The 14,626-nt window shown below is 47.4% G+C and overlaps 1 protein-coding gene across 2 annotated transcripts in view; it reads right to left on the minus strand.

Moving 5' to 3' along the window:
* Positions 1 to 14,626, minus strand: part of Fam234b (family with sequence similarity 234 member B) — a 37,516-nt gene continuing 22,890 nt past the window's right edge. For both annotated transcript variants that reach the window (XM_021165155.3, XM_021165154.3), the window contains exons 6-13: positions 10,943 to 11,090; positions 10,444 to 10,585; positions 9,230 to 9,373; positions 8,990 to 9,071; positions 7,683 to 7,838; positions 4,545 to 4,662; positions 2,821 to 3,041; positions 1 to 2,297 (exon numbers count right to left, since the gene is read on the minus strand). In XM_021165155.3, the coding sequence (XP_021020814.1) occupies positions 2,292 to 2,297; positions 2,821 to 3,041; positions 4,545 to 4,662; positions 7,683 to 7,838; positions 8,990 to 9,071; positions 9,230 to 9,373; positions 10,444 to 10,585; positions 10,943 to 11,090 (1,017 nt within the window). In that variant the 3' untranslated portion in view covers positions 1 to 2,291. The remainder of the gene's footprint in view (positions 2,298 to 2,820; positions 3,042 to 4,544; positions 4,663 to 7,682; positions 7,839 to 8,989; positions 9,072 to 9,229; positions 9,374 to 10,443; positions 10,586 to 10,942; positions 11,091 to 14,626) is intronic.

Below are 14,626 nucleotides of genomic sequence, written 5' to 3' on the forward strand. Positions count from 1 at the left end.
TATTCCTGTACACAGCATTTATTTGTTCTGTAGCAGTTCACATTTTAAACCGTACTTCCTGGCAACAAACCCTGGGATCCTCCTCAATGCAGGTAACGTGGACAGCAATTCACATTCCTGGGGTTAGTCGGTATCACCACACCACATGTTTGGGGGCCTGTGAGGATGCTGTGCAGGGCAGAGGCGGGAGGGCTTACAAAGGAAGGAAGGGAGAGGCTGAGAGGAGGGGAGACCCTTGCCATGCAGACAGCACTACTGAGGCATGCTCAGGCTGATTCTGTGGGCCACCCTCATTTAACACTTCCTATCTTGAATATCTGGGTAAGTTGTTGCCTACAAGGAGGAGGGTTTAGAGGAGGCCTTTGACAGGAGGCCAGATGAAGAAGCCATCTCAACCCTCAGCTACCTTTCTAACCAGCTGCAACAGGAAGTAAGCCTAGAGTTTGCATTGCATTCGGCAAGGAAGCGATTCACACTTCTAGGAAGGAGAAGTTAGGATGTTATTTACCAAAACACCAAGAATTCAGGGATACGATCTGTGGCGCTTCCTCTCAGCTAAGACTCAACCAGCATAAACAGCCTCCAGCCCGAGCAACAACCCAAGCATGTCTCCATTGAGCATTGTTGTATCTTCCTCCTTCCTGCACGGGCTGGCTTCTCCGAGAACAACACTGCAGAGAACACTGGGCCTACAAGGGCTCAAGCAGGCCATAGGACCCCCACCCATCTCCCGTGTTGGTCCACTGAAAACTAGTCCACAATCCAAACTATATTCTAAGCCCTTTTACTGGCAGAAATTCAACTTACTAGAAATAACCTAGAATCATCTCCAGACTCTAAAGGATCCTATTCATTGTTTCCCCCTTTCCAAAGTCAACCTGGTCCCATATGACTTCCAAATATGCTTTTCTGCTCTTTCTGGCAGACGTACCAACAAGTCTGGTGAGGCCAATCTGCTGGGTGGCCCAAGGACCAACCTCTGTTACCCATAACACCTCTTGTGGGCAACTCATAGTTAGCCCCTTAAACCTAGAATCTAGTTTCCTGGAATTTATTAACAGAAGCTAAAAAGACATACATGCCCAAGTGAGATGAGAATCTGGTTTTCCCTCAAGAGAAGTGTGTTTTCATTGGCCACCATGAGAACAGACAGCATGACAGATAATGACATAGACGTTTGAAAGAGTTAAAAGAGGTCACACATTTACATAGAAGGGGCAGAAAAGGATGGCAATAATTCTAAAGAACTTGGTCATTATAAAAAGTTACAGTATTTACATGAGAACTTTCTCGGAATATGCTTTCAAAGCTCTACAAGGAGGGAAGGACATGGGGCCAGAGTGGTTGCATACTGGACCCAAGAAGCAGAAGTCCAGAAACAGATCCCTGAATAAGAGAGGAAACAGGAAGAGATGGAGATGCCCCAGAGAAGAAAGACTCGGAGCAAGAGGGCAGAGCTACGGCAGGACAAGGCCATGGGACTGAGGACAGTGTACATGCAAACCCTCGGCCATTGAAGCAGAATCAAAGATCACAGCTGCAGAGCCATCAAAGCTCTAAAGGCTTGGCACAAGGTGGTCAGAGGCACCCTTGCTCTCTCTGTGATAGAAGCATGTCTGCACTCCGCAGGTGGAGAGTCTAGGAGACAGACAGATGAGCACACAGGATAACTAGCCCCCAGCACAACCTCCAGTGTTCCTCACTGCTGTCTGGAGTTGGAAAGGAACCACAGTACAGGCGGGCAGAGGGAAAACAGTGGTGTGTGACCCTCAGGACCAGAGACAGGCCATCCAGTCGCATCAAGATGGCCAAGCCAGATGAACTTCACCAGGACAGGAAACGGAATCCCTGAAGCTTGGGGCATATCTCAAGAATAACTGTTACAACACTGGACACACACACACACACACATACAGAGACACACACACATACACAGAGAGACACACAGGGCCTAAGGCAAAACAACATATATCCTGCTTGTAGGCCACTGGCTTTCCCCACAAGGGTTTATAAATTAAAGGTACAAAAAAAAAAATTAAAACAGCTATAAGATTCACATTTCCAAAGTATCCACACAGAGTTCTCGGGAGAAGGGGTTAGCGTGGGGACGGAAAGGTCGTGAGGTTCCCCAGCTAAGCGGACCATGCTACATCTCAGCTTCAACACGCTGCCGCAGTCCAGTGATCTCAAGTGCTGCACGGCCCCGAAGTCATCCTCTCTCAAGAGAACTGACGCAGGAGAGACAGCAGCCAGTCCATCGAGTTGTTCTGATTCCGGAGAATTCCATTGCACTAGATCTGTAGGGAAGGGGCCATTATTACCCTCTTTAAATGGGATTTCCAAAGCAATGGGAAATCTAAACATGGGAATGTTCCTTCTCTTCCCGGTCCTGTGGTTTAGTTCCAACAGTTTGTGAGCCCCAGGGACTTGGTCCTTCTCAATGACTAGCTCTTCAACTTTGAACTTGTCCCAGATATTTTTTAAGGGAAAGGGCTGTTGTTCTCAGCAAGGTAACTGTGTAGTACATTGTTTCTGTAAACCAAAATGGCATAGACTTGAACATCATTGGTACCCTACGCAGTAAATGCCAGGAAGATCTACCCCCGTCCAGTCATTGGGATGGTAAAAAAAAACAAAAACAAAAACAAAAAACTCACAATGCTACATTTCTAAATACCTGAACGTCCCACACAGAAGAAAACTAATTTCTATAACTGTCCACTGATCACTAAACATGTGTCAGGATATGTGTGAGCCTTACACATAGATGTGATTAGAAAAAAGAATTTTATTTTTAACTAAAAAGTAAAATCTAGTTACCTGGTAGGGAGAATCAACAAACTTTATCCTAGACAGGAATCTCCGCAGTTCCCCACGGCCAATTTTAGGGGTGGTCTCCTTCAGCTGGACCATCTGGCCTTCCATGAGTGCCCAGCGCAGGCTAAGCTTGCTGACCACCAGAGAGGTAGGGTGTCCTTCAGGGCTCATCCCTGTTGTCCTGGTGACATAAAAGGCATCTTTCCAGATGTCATTGATTCCAACTGAGGAAGGACAAAGACAAGAAGCGGTTAGCAAGAGTGGAGTGGTTCGGTCCAGCAGCGCAGGTCACCATCGCGTGCATTTATATGACAGGCACAAGGTCCTACACTCGACTCCCTGCCTTGTCTTTAAAATAGGAATCAGCAGTGCTTGTCTGAAAGGGACATGAGGTTCTTTTTTCCATACAGAGCTTTATTCACTTTATTCAGGCTCGCTGGCACCTCCCCTTAACACGCTGTCACTGTGAGCTGCAAACTCCATCCCATTGCTTCGGCTCACTCTGCCGCTTCCTCTGCAGCCACTCTTCTCCTCTGCCCAGGGTCTCGGGTAACTGTGGTGCTTTATCTGGAGGACACGTAGATGACCAGTATTGTCCTAGCTTGGAAAGCAGCCTTGAACTGGCTCTGTAGCCAAGGAGAAATGTAGAGTTCTCCTGCCTCTACCTCCCCAGTGTTGGGATCAAACCCTGGGCCCCTTGCATGCTAGGCAAGCACTCTGCCAAGTGTGCTACATCCCCAGCCCTTGGGATTCTTATTTACCATGCTTTATGCAGAAGATGAAAACCAGCTTATTTATATCTCTTACATGGTTTCGCAAGCTGACGCCCACCCACTTCCCAACCAGTTGACAGCCTGCACATTCCAGATCAGCTTTTCTGTCCCATGAAGCTCAGGGCATAGAGGACAGACTGTACTGCTTCACTTCAAGGCGAAGAACTCTAAAGAGCAAGTCGATGGGAGGCAACAGTGTGGAAAGGCACGGAGGAGTCTGGTGTAAGGGTGCATACCTGCAATCAAGCACTTCGGAGATAAAGGCAGGAGGGTCGAGGGTTCAAGGCCATCCTCAACTACAGAGCCAGTTTGAGGTCAGCCTGGTCTATATGAAGCCTGTCTAACTGTCCCCTCCCCAGCTGGAAGAGAAAGACAGCAGGGAGCTGTGGCTAGACTGGTCTCCCTCCTTGCCCAGCTGAGACTAGCAGACAGTAGTGGCTCAGTTTCTAGGGCTGTGGGTTCCTGAATGGAGTAATTCTAGGATATGCTCTCTAATCTGCTTTAGAGTTTACTTAGACAGATGCACATGAAGAAGAATACTCCCCAACGTTCAGAGTGGTCAGGTTACGGGCAATAATCCTCTGCTTGGCTCTTCTGTTGACTCCAATTTTGATACAATGTGTTTAATATTCACAGAAGTAATAGCTAAATCAATTCCCTAGAAGTAACATTTCTCCATTATAGCCCATACGGTTAACTGCCAATCCTAAGCCCCTACAGGCGCCTGGCACACAGCGGAGTCCTCCTGGAATGAGGGTACACTTCCCCTCAGCTCTCAGCACATCCACAGAATATGTATTCTCACCCCAGAACTCTGAGAAAGCTCCCCAGCAGTGCCCTGGTTCCAGGGACACCACAGGAAATGATGCTACTGCCTCCTGAAATGCCGTTATCCTTCCCTTGGTGAGCAAGGGTATCACTCAGCCAGGGCACTCTTGTGTCACGGGGACTCACCCTCTGAAGCTGTCACTATGCCAGTGGTGTTGCTCAGGTCCAGGAGGATGGAAGGGAAGGCTGGGTGCAGGAGGTAAAGGTGATAAAGGCCAGGAGGCTCTGCTCCTGAGCTGTCGTCCTGGCAACAGTCACAGAAAAGGAGAGCATGGTGACTACACTGGGAACAAGGACACTGTCAGGGGAAGGAGTGGAGCAGAAAGTTCCGGCCAGACCCTCTTCTGTTCCCAGCTACAGGGACCATACGATTTCCCAGAAGCCAAAGCACAGGTTTATTCCTGACTCTAAACCATTATCCATAGCCAACAATATATAAGGGAGAAAGAGAAGGGAAAAAATGAAGGAAGGGGTGAGAAAGGGAAATGGGCAAGAAGGAAGGAAGGAAGGAAGGAAGGAAGGAAGGAAGGAAGGGAGGGAGGGAGGGAGGGAGGGAGGGAGGGAGGGAGGGAGGGAGGGAGGGAGGGAGGGAAGACAAGGAGGAGGAAGGAAGGTGGAGGGGAGCAGGGGAAGGAGGAGGGGAAGGAAGAGAGGAGGAGGAGGAGGAGGAGGAGGGGGAAGGAAGAGAATGCTTGCACATGTAAGCATAAAGGAGGGAGGCAGGGGATAGAATGCAGAGAGGAGAGAGGAGGAAGTCTGTGGAGACTCCTATCTGCGACCTATGGCAGAGCTGGGATTCCCATTCATCCTTACAGCAGGTGAGGCTCTGCAGAGAGAAACGCTATTTCTCAACAGGAGCCAAATATATTTCCTTTCCTTGGATGCCAGACTAACTGCAAGGGGCTGGGGCATAACCCCACAGTGATCTTGCCTGGCTTGTACAAAGACCTGTGTTTGATGGAGGTGGCAAGCACCAGGGTAAATACTGGAAACACCTGACAGTCCCTCAGGGGACCAGACTGACTCCACTGAAGAAAACCGCCAATGGCAAATAAGAAGTGCCAAGGCCTGAGTCCTGACTTTCTGATTCTAGCAGCAGGAGAAACATCCACCAGGACACTTTATCGACACACCTTCTCCGTGGGGATGGACCGTGGTAGCCCATGTGTGCACAGCCACACACCGGCTAAAGTATAGAGACTGTCGGGCCCCGTCTCAATGGACTGTGTATGAGAAGCACCCTAGTTGATGGGGGAGGGGGCTGGGTACACCATCCTGCATCCTCACAGCCACCATGAGGCCTTAAAGCAGAGGAAGCCATTTCTTATGTGCCCATGTATGGAAGGACAGACCTTAGGCTCAGCTTGCATGACATGAAAATAACTGAACACTTCCCGCATGCCTGCTGAGTGAAGCCCACAGTTCTCAGCATGAGAGTTAAAGTGTTTCACAGTCTGGGTATCATGACACATGCCTCTAACTGCAAAGGCATAGGGACCTCGGCGAGTTCAAGGCCAGCGTGGTCTATGTAGTGAGTTCCAGGACAGCCAGGGCTGTGTAGAAAGAGGCCATCTCAAAAGCAAAACAAAACGAAATCAAAAGAAAAACTGATCAAACAAACACAAACCTAAAGTGTCTCATGTCACTTACTCTAAACTCCAGCTGCACTCGTTTGCTGCCAACCGTGCTTTAAGAAACCTCTGAGGAGGTTCTCAAGCCACATGCACTAACTCTCAGTTCCTTGAAAAGCCACTGCCCATCCATCACATTATCTCCTCCTGTCTAAGCACCCTCTCCACCACACAAGCCCTTCCTATACAACCTCTCGCCCTCAACCTTAACTTGTAATCAACCTCCTCCATGAAACACTCCCTAATCACCCTTAACTGAAATCAGTTCGTGCCTTCTTTTGTCCACATACCTATCTATATATGTTGTGTGTCTGTGCAGACGTGTGTGTGTGTGTGTGCGTGTGCGTGTGTGTGTGTGTGTGTGTGTGTGTGTGTGTGTATGGGCCTATGTGCCGCAGTGTGCATGTAGAGGTCAGAAGACCCCTGGCTGGGAGAGAGGGGTGTCAGTCTTCCTTTCTTACCATGGGGTTCCCAGGGATCAAACTCAGGTTGTCAACCATGGCGGCAGGCAACTCACTCACAGGGACATCTTATCTTGTCAGCCCCCTCCACAGTTCTTATCTGGATCTCCGTGCTCTTAAGACACACTTGGAGTGACATTCAGGAGCTCCTTGTGAAGACCATCTGGTCCAATCCCCTCATTATTATGTAAGGAGACCAGGACTGTGGGCACAGCCGAGTTAGGTCCATACCCTAGACTTCAGATAAGACTGATCATCAAAGTGAGGGGATAGAGTAAAGAGTAAAGAGAAGGAGGTTTGGGCTGGAGAGATGGCTCAGCGGTTCAGAGCACTGACTGCTCTTCCGAAGGTCTTAAGTTCAAATCCCAGCAACCACATGGTGGCTCACCATCATCTGTAATGAGATCTGACGCCCTCTTCAAGGTCTGTCTGAAGACAGTTACAGTGTACTTAGATATAATAATAAATAAATCTTTAGGCCGGAGCGAGCGGGATCGACTGGAACAAGCAGAGGTCCTGGATTCAATTCCCAGCAACCACATGATGGCTCACAACCATCAGTATAGCTACAGTGTACTCATAAGCATTAAATAAATAAATAAATAAATAAATAAATAAATAAATAAATAAATCTTTTTTTTTTTTAAAAAGGAAGTTTAAAAAAGAACAGAAGGCTCAGAACAGTAACATGTTGGGAGGTCACGGCTGACAAACTCAGAACTGTGTGTCTACTATGCTCCCCTGTCCCTGGGCCCCCTGCCTGCTCCAGAGGTTCAGAGCTGCATCCTCTTATGCTCGGTTCCCCACAGATAGAACCAGCATCTGGCACATAGCAAATGAGGCGGAGTGCATTCCACTGGACTAAGTCAGCTGGGCTTATAGCTGAGTTCCACCACATTCCAGGCAGCAACCCTGTCTAAGCCACCCCTGCTCACGCACTCCACCCAGATACCACAGTATGAGACAGACACTGCCTTCTGGGTGTCAAGGCTGCTTTATTACCCATGATTCCCACTGACCCCTCAGCTTAGGCCTCCTCTGCCCCCCTCCCCCCCAGCGCGCTCTTTCTTCTCACGCTCCATAGAGCAGCCGCTATGGCTGTGTGAGAGAGAAGGGAACTACCCCACCCTCCCCCCATTCCCACCACCTACCCCTTCCTCCCCGTCACTCACAGAACTGAGAGATGCAGCAGTCAGTGCTTCTGCCCAGAAGAGGAAGACAGACTTCTGGTCTGAAGTAATTGCAGAAGTGGTTGGTGTTTCCTTCATGTGACATGGAATACTGTAACTCCAGATGATGGAGCCAGAACCTCCATCTACCACTGTCATCTGCAAATGAGAAGACAGAGAGGATACTGCCAGTCCTTAGGAGAGCAGAGGACAAGAAGACACACACAAACAAACATTAAGGCAATATCCCCAAGAGTGGGTGTTCATCCTCCTCCATATTTGTGAGGTGCTGACCTGACACATGGAGCCACCAGATGTCCAGTCCCTTTATATGGGCAAGCATTTGCACGTAGTTACACATGCCTTCATGTGCACTTAGATCATTTTCTAGATTACCTGCAAGAACTACTGCGATGTAATGAATGTTTAATCAATAGTTGTTGTAGTCTTTAAGAAATAGTAAGAAGAAAGTTTTCAAGGCTTCAGTACAAACAGGTTTGGGGCCATTTTTCAGCCCACAGTTGGTTAGCTTTAATTGTCAACATAAAATCTAGGCCGATTGTTTTTTAAAAACTAAAATTCTGAGCCAGACAGTGGTGGTGCACACCTTTAATCCCAATACTCGGAGGTGGAGGAAAGATGTCTGTGAGTTCAAGGCTAGCCTGGTCTACAGATAAGAGTTCCAGGATAGCTACATGATGAAACCCTCAAAAACAAAACAAATGAACACAAAAACTCTATAATTCTGCCTCTGACATGAACTGAATGAAAGATGACTCCCAGCAAGAGCATTGCATTCACACACATAACCTTACAGAGAAGGCGAGATGGAGAGCCAGCCCGTGCATGTTTCAGCGTCTCTCAGCCTGCTGCGGCACCTCTGTCTCTGAGCTCTGGTCTTCCTGTTGCTAACCTGGTACTCCTTGCTGCCCACAACATAAATCCAACCTTAGAGGTCCTACCCATATTGCCTGCCTTTAGCAAACGCCTCCCAGAGTTCTGACTTCTCTGACACCTGATTGTGCCTGTACTGAACTATGACATCCATTTCCCCACCCAGCTTTGTACGGTGATTCCTCCCACCTAACTGGAAGTATAGGCTCCCAAAAGAACATTGGGTTAGTCTAGAAAAACTGCTGTTGCAGATTTTAGCAATGATCTGAGTCTCCGATTCATCCATCCTCCAGACTGGAGTTCTCTGAAGGGAGAGACTACGCTTCCGGCCCATATTCTTCCCAGTGTCCAACCCAGGGCTGGACACAGAGCCCACTCTTTCCAAAAGTGCTGATTGAGTTGAGACCTGTTTTTACCTTTTTCATCCCATCTCCATCTTGTGTCTGCAGAAGGAAGTCCAATGTCTGGTCATCAGTGAAATACCCAGGAGTGGGCTGGCTGCAGACAGACAAGGAAGCAATAAACAGCATAGACAGAAAGAACCAGGCACCTCCCTCCCTTCCCTCGCACCAGGCACGGTAACAAGCAGTTGTTTTAGATCATTTTAAGACAGGAAAGTGGCTCAGAACAGCAGCCATGAAGGGCACTCTGCACACCTGCGCAGGCCCTGAAGGTTCAGCTTCCACTGAGGCGTAAGATCTTGTCCTCTAAGCAGGACCAGGCCCTGTCTGGTTGTAATCAGGAGGCTGCTGCTGTTGGAATCTGGCGCCTTCACCAACTGGAGAAGCTCAACTCCATCACTACATTGAACAAAACCCAACAGTTAGTCTCTGGTGTGGATGAGATTCCCATAGCTATTCATTTTGATGTTTGCTTGTGTATTCTGTTGTCTCTTGGTGTCTGTGTGGGAGCCGGGTCCCAGGAGCTGCTGCAGAGATCAAATTTGCCTGTTCATCATCCTTAAGTTGAATGATACATTGTATCCGTACAACCCAGATCCTCCTATGTAATGTGAACCATCTCTAGATTAGTTATAACTCTCAATGTATAAAGAGTTGCAATCTGCACTCTAGGAAATAATGACAAGAAAAACAGTCTGTATATGTCGAGTGCATGCTCAATTTTTTTTTCCAAATATTTTCAATTTGCAGAGGAGTGAATCGGCAGTCCATGATAGTGACTCCTAACTCTTCCTGGTTGGGAATCCTCTCAACCTGGACCCTCTGGGGACAGTAACAGAGCCAAGGATAATGGCGCAGAGGACAGAGATGGGAACAGGTGTCATTAAGCTTGGCATTTACTTCATCAAATGATTTCTTTTTCTAGACTACTGGAACCATTCCATCAAATTCACTAAAACAATGTGATAATACCAAAGGGAAAAATGCTAGAAATGACTTGAAATTTCTGACAGAAAGGAATAAAACAATTATTACTCAAGACAAGAGTTGTGTAGGTAAAATACATAGATCACTTCATATGACAACACAAGTTGAGAAGTAAGTAAAAATTAAAATAATAAGATTTCATGTATCCTATTCCTGCTCTGTCACAATATAGGGGAGAGAAGTCAAAGCTTTCCTATATAGTTTTACAGCCATTTTATAAATATATCCTTTAGTTGTTCTAATTCGGACTGTTAAGTTAATATCAATCCTTATAATCTATTTATGACATAATCACACACCCAACATTCCACAACCAAAAGAAACAAATTCCTCACTGTGTTTAGCATAAGTTGGTATTTTAAGGTTAGCTCCACTTTCCCCACACTTCTGCCCTTACTCACTAGTCAACCCAAACCCAGAGCCCCCGTCACGTATGAGTCTCCAGAAGACCTCTCTCCGGCCACACACCTTATCAGCCATACCTGTAAACATCGATGAGCTCTGAAAGGTTGACAGATCTGTGCTTCTCCCACTCCGGCTCCTCTATCTGCAGAGAGGGTGGCGAGCTGTCCCGATTTTGGGCCTGAACAAAAATGTCCCGCAGGGCGACAGCTTGTATGTTTCCTAGTGCCACAGGAAGAGTCAACATTGAGCAGCTGGGTTTAAAAGAACTCCCCCAGGCTATCCCAGGGCAGGGGTGGGGGTGGGGAGGCTGGGCAGGAGACAGGGAGTGGAGCCCAGGGTCCCAGAGCCCAGAGCCCACTCCAGCTGGTCCCGCTTGGAGTGATGGGAAAGTGATCAAGTGATGCGGGCAATCCCTCTCCAGAGACCGCATCAAGGGAAAGCTGAGTTAATGACCTGCAGCAGGGGGAGAGGCCCTACAACAGAGATGAAAAAGAGCCCACACCAGCAACCCCGTCTCATGGGAGGCCAGGGCACCACACCAAGTGAGCAGAAGCCAAAGCCAGCCCTGCTTCTTACCAAAGCCAAACAGGATGTAGACAGCTCCACTGGCGGTGATGTAAACCTGGGGACCAATCAGATTCCCTACTCCCACGATGTTATACTTCACAGGTCGGCCTACAGGACTCCCTGTCCGGCCAGATACCAGCAGAAAACACAGATCTGGCTGAAGAAGTAAAATAAAGAGGGCATATTAATAGAGGCCTTTCATTTCCAAAGGCCTCACAAGCTAAGGGCTCAGGAACACTTCCTGAGGTTGGAAAGCACAAAGCCTAACTTGCTTGCTTATTTCCCCCTGGAGATAAGAAGCAGGGCAAATGTGTACCCCTGATTAGATATGTATGAAGAGTATCTTTAAGATTCCTCAGATGATGAAGCACAGTGGTTGTCACCGACTAAAGATCGAGGGCTAAATATAAGATGCTGATACAAGGGAGGGTCTTTACTCTGTCTAACCAAAGAGATTCAGATGGTCATCTTGATGGGGACTGGAATCAGCAAGGAAACGCAGCTCTAGGTGTCTCTGAAGATGTTTCTAGAAAGGTTTAACCAAGTAGGAAAACCAACCCTGGATATGGGCAGCTTCATCCTATCAGCTTGGGGTCTTGACTGAATAAAAATTAAAAAAATAAAAAAATCAGGGGCTTTGGAGAAGGGTCAGCAGTTATAAGTACTCGTTCAACCATGAGGACCAGTGTTCTGATCCCAGGACTGAAGTCAGGCAGCTTAAAAATCCCTGCAACTCTGGCTCTGTGGGACTAAAACTCATCTGCCTTCCTGGGATACTCACACACACACACACACACACACACACGTGTGTACACAGACTCATACAGACACGCATACAAACACATGCACACAAAATGAAATGAGATTTCAATAGAAAAGAAATAGAAGTGAGCACCGGCATTTCTGTCTCCCTGCTTCCTGACTGTAGATACAATGTGACAGTGTGCTTCCTGACTGTGGATACAATGTGACAGTGTGCTTCCTGACTGTGGATACAATGTGACAGCGCCTGGGGCTGCTATGCCTTCCCTCCCCACCTGGCTCTACACTCTGTAAGACACAGTGAAAGCTTCCTCCCCTCCATTGATTTTGCTGGGTATTTGGCCTCAGCATGAGAATAACACACTGATGCATCCACGTAGCATCCCATAGAATTCTCCTGTAACACCAGATGTCTGGCCTGGCCACTGTCAAGTCCACTCTCAAAAGCAGCAACTCTTTTCTGCGTACAGCCAGCTAGTAGATACTGTAGGCCTCTCTGGTTGCATGGTCTCCATAGCTACCACTCTCTACTGTTATTCTAGCATGAAATCTGTCACAGGAAGAACAGGAAATGACTATGCTCCAACAAAAAAATTTATTTGGGAAAACCAACAGTGGGGAGAATTTAACCCACTGGCCCCGGTTTATTAGCCTGAGCTCTAAAGACTCTGTTTTTCATTTACTTTTATTGTAGTGTGTGTGTGTGTGTGTGTGTGTGTGTACACCAAACAAGCCCGAGTGCTCTGAAAGAGCAGAAAGCGCCACTGAGTCACACACATACACACACACACACACCCCAGCCCCTTCAGTAAAGTGTTTGCTGCTGTTTATCATTACAGATTCTTATAGGGAAGATAGACAGGTGTGGCTTACAGCACACCCAGGAAAAAATGACTTATTCCCTCAGTACCAGAAGGGAGTTTTTAGGGGAAGGTCCTGGCACGCTGCTATGGTGTATCCTAAAACATCCCATCAAAGACCACATGACTAGAGTAAGTGTACCTCAGAGCAGAAACACTATATAACAAACAATGCTCTAAAAGACCTTAGGTTGGAAGATGAATCAAAGTTGTAAAAAGAAATCATTTTACCAATTAATTGATTATGGTGGTTTGAATATGCTTGGCCCAGGGAGTGGCACTATTAGGAGTAGGTGTGACCTTGTTGGAGTAGGTGTGGCCTTGTCGGAGGAAGTGTGTCACTATGGGGGTGGGCTTTGAGACCCTTCTCCTAGCTGCCTGAGAGAGTCAGTCTTCTCCTAGAGGCCTTCAGATCAAGATGTGGAACTCTCAGCTCCTCCCTCACCATGCCTGCCTAGACACTGCCATGCTCCTGCCTTGATGATAATGGACTGAACCTCTGAATCTGTAAGCCAGCCCCAATTAAATGCCCTTACAAGAGCTGCCCTGGTCATGGTGTCTCTTTACTGCAATGAGACCCTAACTAAGACACTGATTAATGAAAAGGTATGAGCTCATTCACTGACTATAAGCAAGGAGCAGATGTTAGAAAGTCTTCTGCTACAAACAAAAATTGAATTTGCCTTAGAAGAAGTAATGGTATCCTCATGGTTCATGGTTGAGGTAACCATGAACCAAGCTCTTTGCAGATGCTAAAGAGCATATGACAGATGGGGTTCCAAGGAAACGGAACTCCCGTCTCTGAAGGGACTGCTGTATAAGACATAGATATTTAGCCTTTGGAGTAACCGGCTCAGTGGGACCAGGCTAACAGTCACTGGGTTTAAACTAGGTGGAGATCAGATTCACTCCAAGACGCCAAATGACACTGAAGTGGGAACAGAGAATGGAAGATATGAGAATAAACATCTCCAATAACAACATCTCCTGAGCTGATTGATTAGCAATGCAACAAGGCTCACACATCAGTGCCATTAGCATTAGCCTAGGGGCTTGAGAAGGGTACACAGGACTATGGTTCTAGGCTTAGACTCACTGATACATAGTGTGACCACAATGACTGCAGGCTTCTCAAGTTCATTCTCTAGGCCAGACCAGTCCCTGCATATGAAAGCAGGCTCTTCTGCCAAGTTCAGTTCATACCCCTCCCAGATCTAAGGACTCCTCTACTCTTAATTCACAGTCCTAAATATATTCCCTTCTTTATATCTGTGGCTCACACAGCTCCTCACATTCATCACTGCCTGTAATCAAGACAGAAGGCAGAAGTAGCCAGTAGCCGCTGCCTAAATCCATCCTAGAATATCCTGTAACTGTCACGGTCAGGCAGGATGGAGACTATTATATAATCTGTACTCTACCGCTCAAATGAATAAGTTCTGCGAGGCCAGCTGACCAATAGACAGGTAGAGACAAAGAGTTAAGAGCAAGTGAGATGACTCCTCTAACAAGGGCCCGGTAGTGTGGAGGATCTCAAAAGCCTGGGCACTGCCCTTCAACACCACTGGGCATAAGAAGCAGGTGGGGACATTAAGACTAAGATTTCTGCTGGTCGTGGTACAATTCCAGTGCTAGGGAAACAGACAAGATGATGAAAATTGTCAGAAATTTAAGGCAAGCCCGAGATACACAGTGAGACTCTGTCCCCCAAAATCTCAAACAAAAGAACCAAGATCTCCAAGTGTGCTGACGTACAAAAATGTGTATGGTAGCCTCAAGGGGCTGTGAGACCTGGGCTCCATCAGAAAGCAGTTTTCCACACTCTCACACTGTAGAAAATCACTTCCTAATAGCGGGAACAAAGCCCCTCCAGCCCCACCCCCTCTCCTTCTATTCATAGTGGCTAGGATGCAAAGTTTAAAAACACTCTGTGAGGTGGCTGGTGAGATAGCTCAGCTATTCCTGAGGTCCCCAGTTCAATTCTCCAACACCCAGGTCTGATGCCCTCTTCCGGCATGCGGGAACACTTGCAGATAGGGCACTCATACATAAAATTAATTATTTAAAATAG

This window comes from Mus caroli, unplaced genomic scaffold (genome assembly GCF_978045245.1).
Source record: "Mus caroli unplaced genomic scaffold, Mus_caroli_1 scaffold_7, whole genome shotgun sequence".
Taxonomy (NCBI): domain Eukaryota; kingdom Metazoa; phylum Chordata; class Mammalia; order Rodentia; family Muridae; genus Mus; species Mus caroli.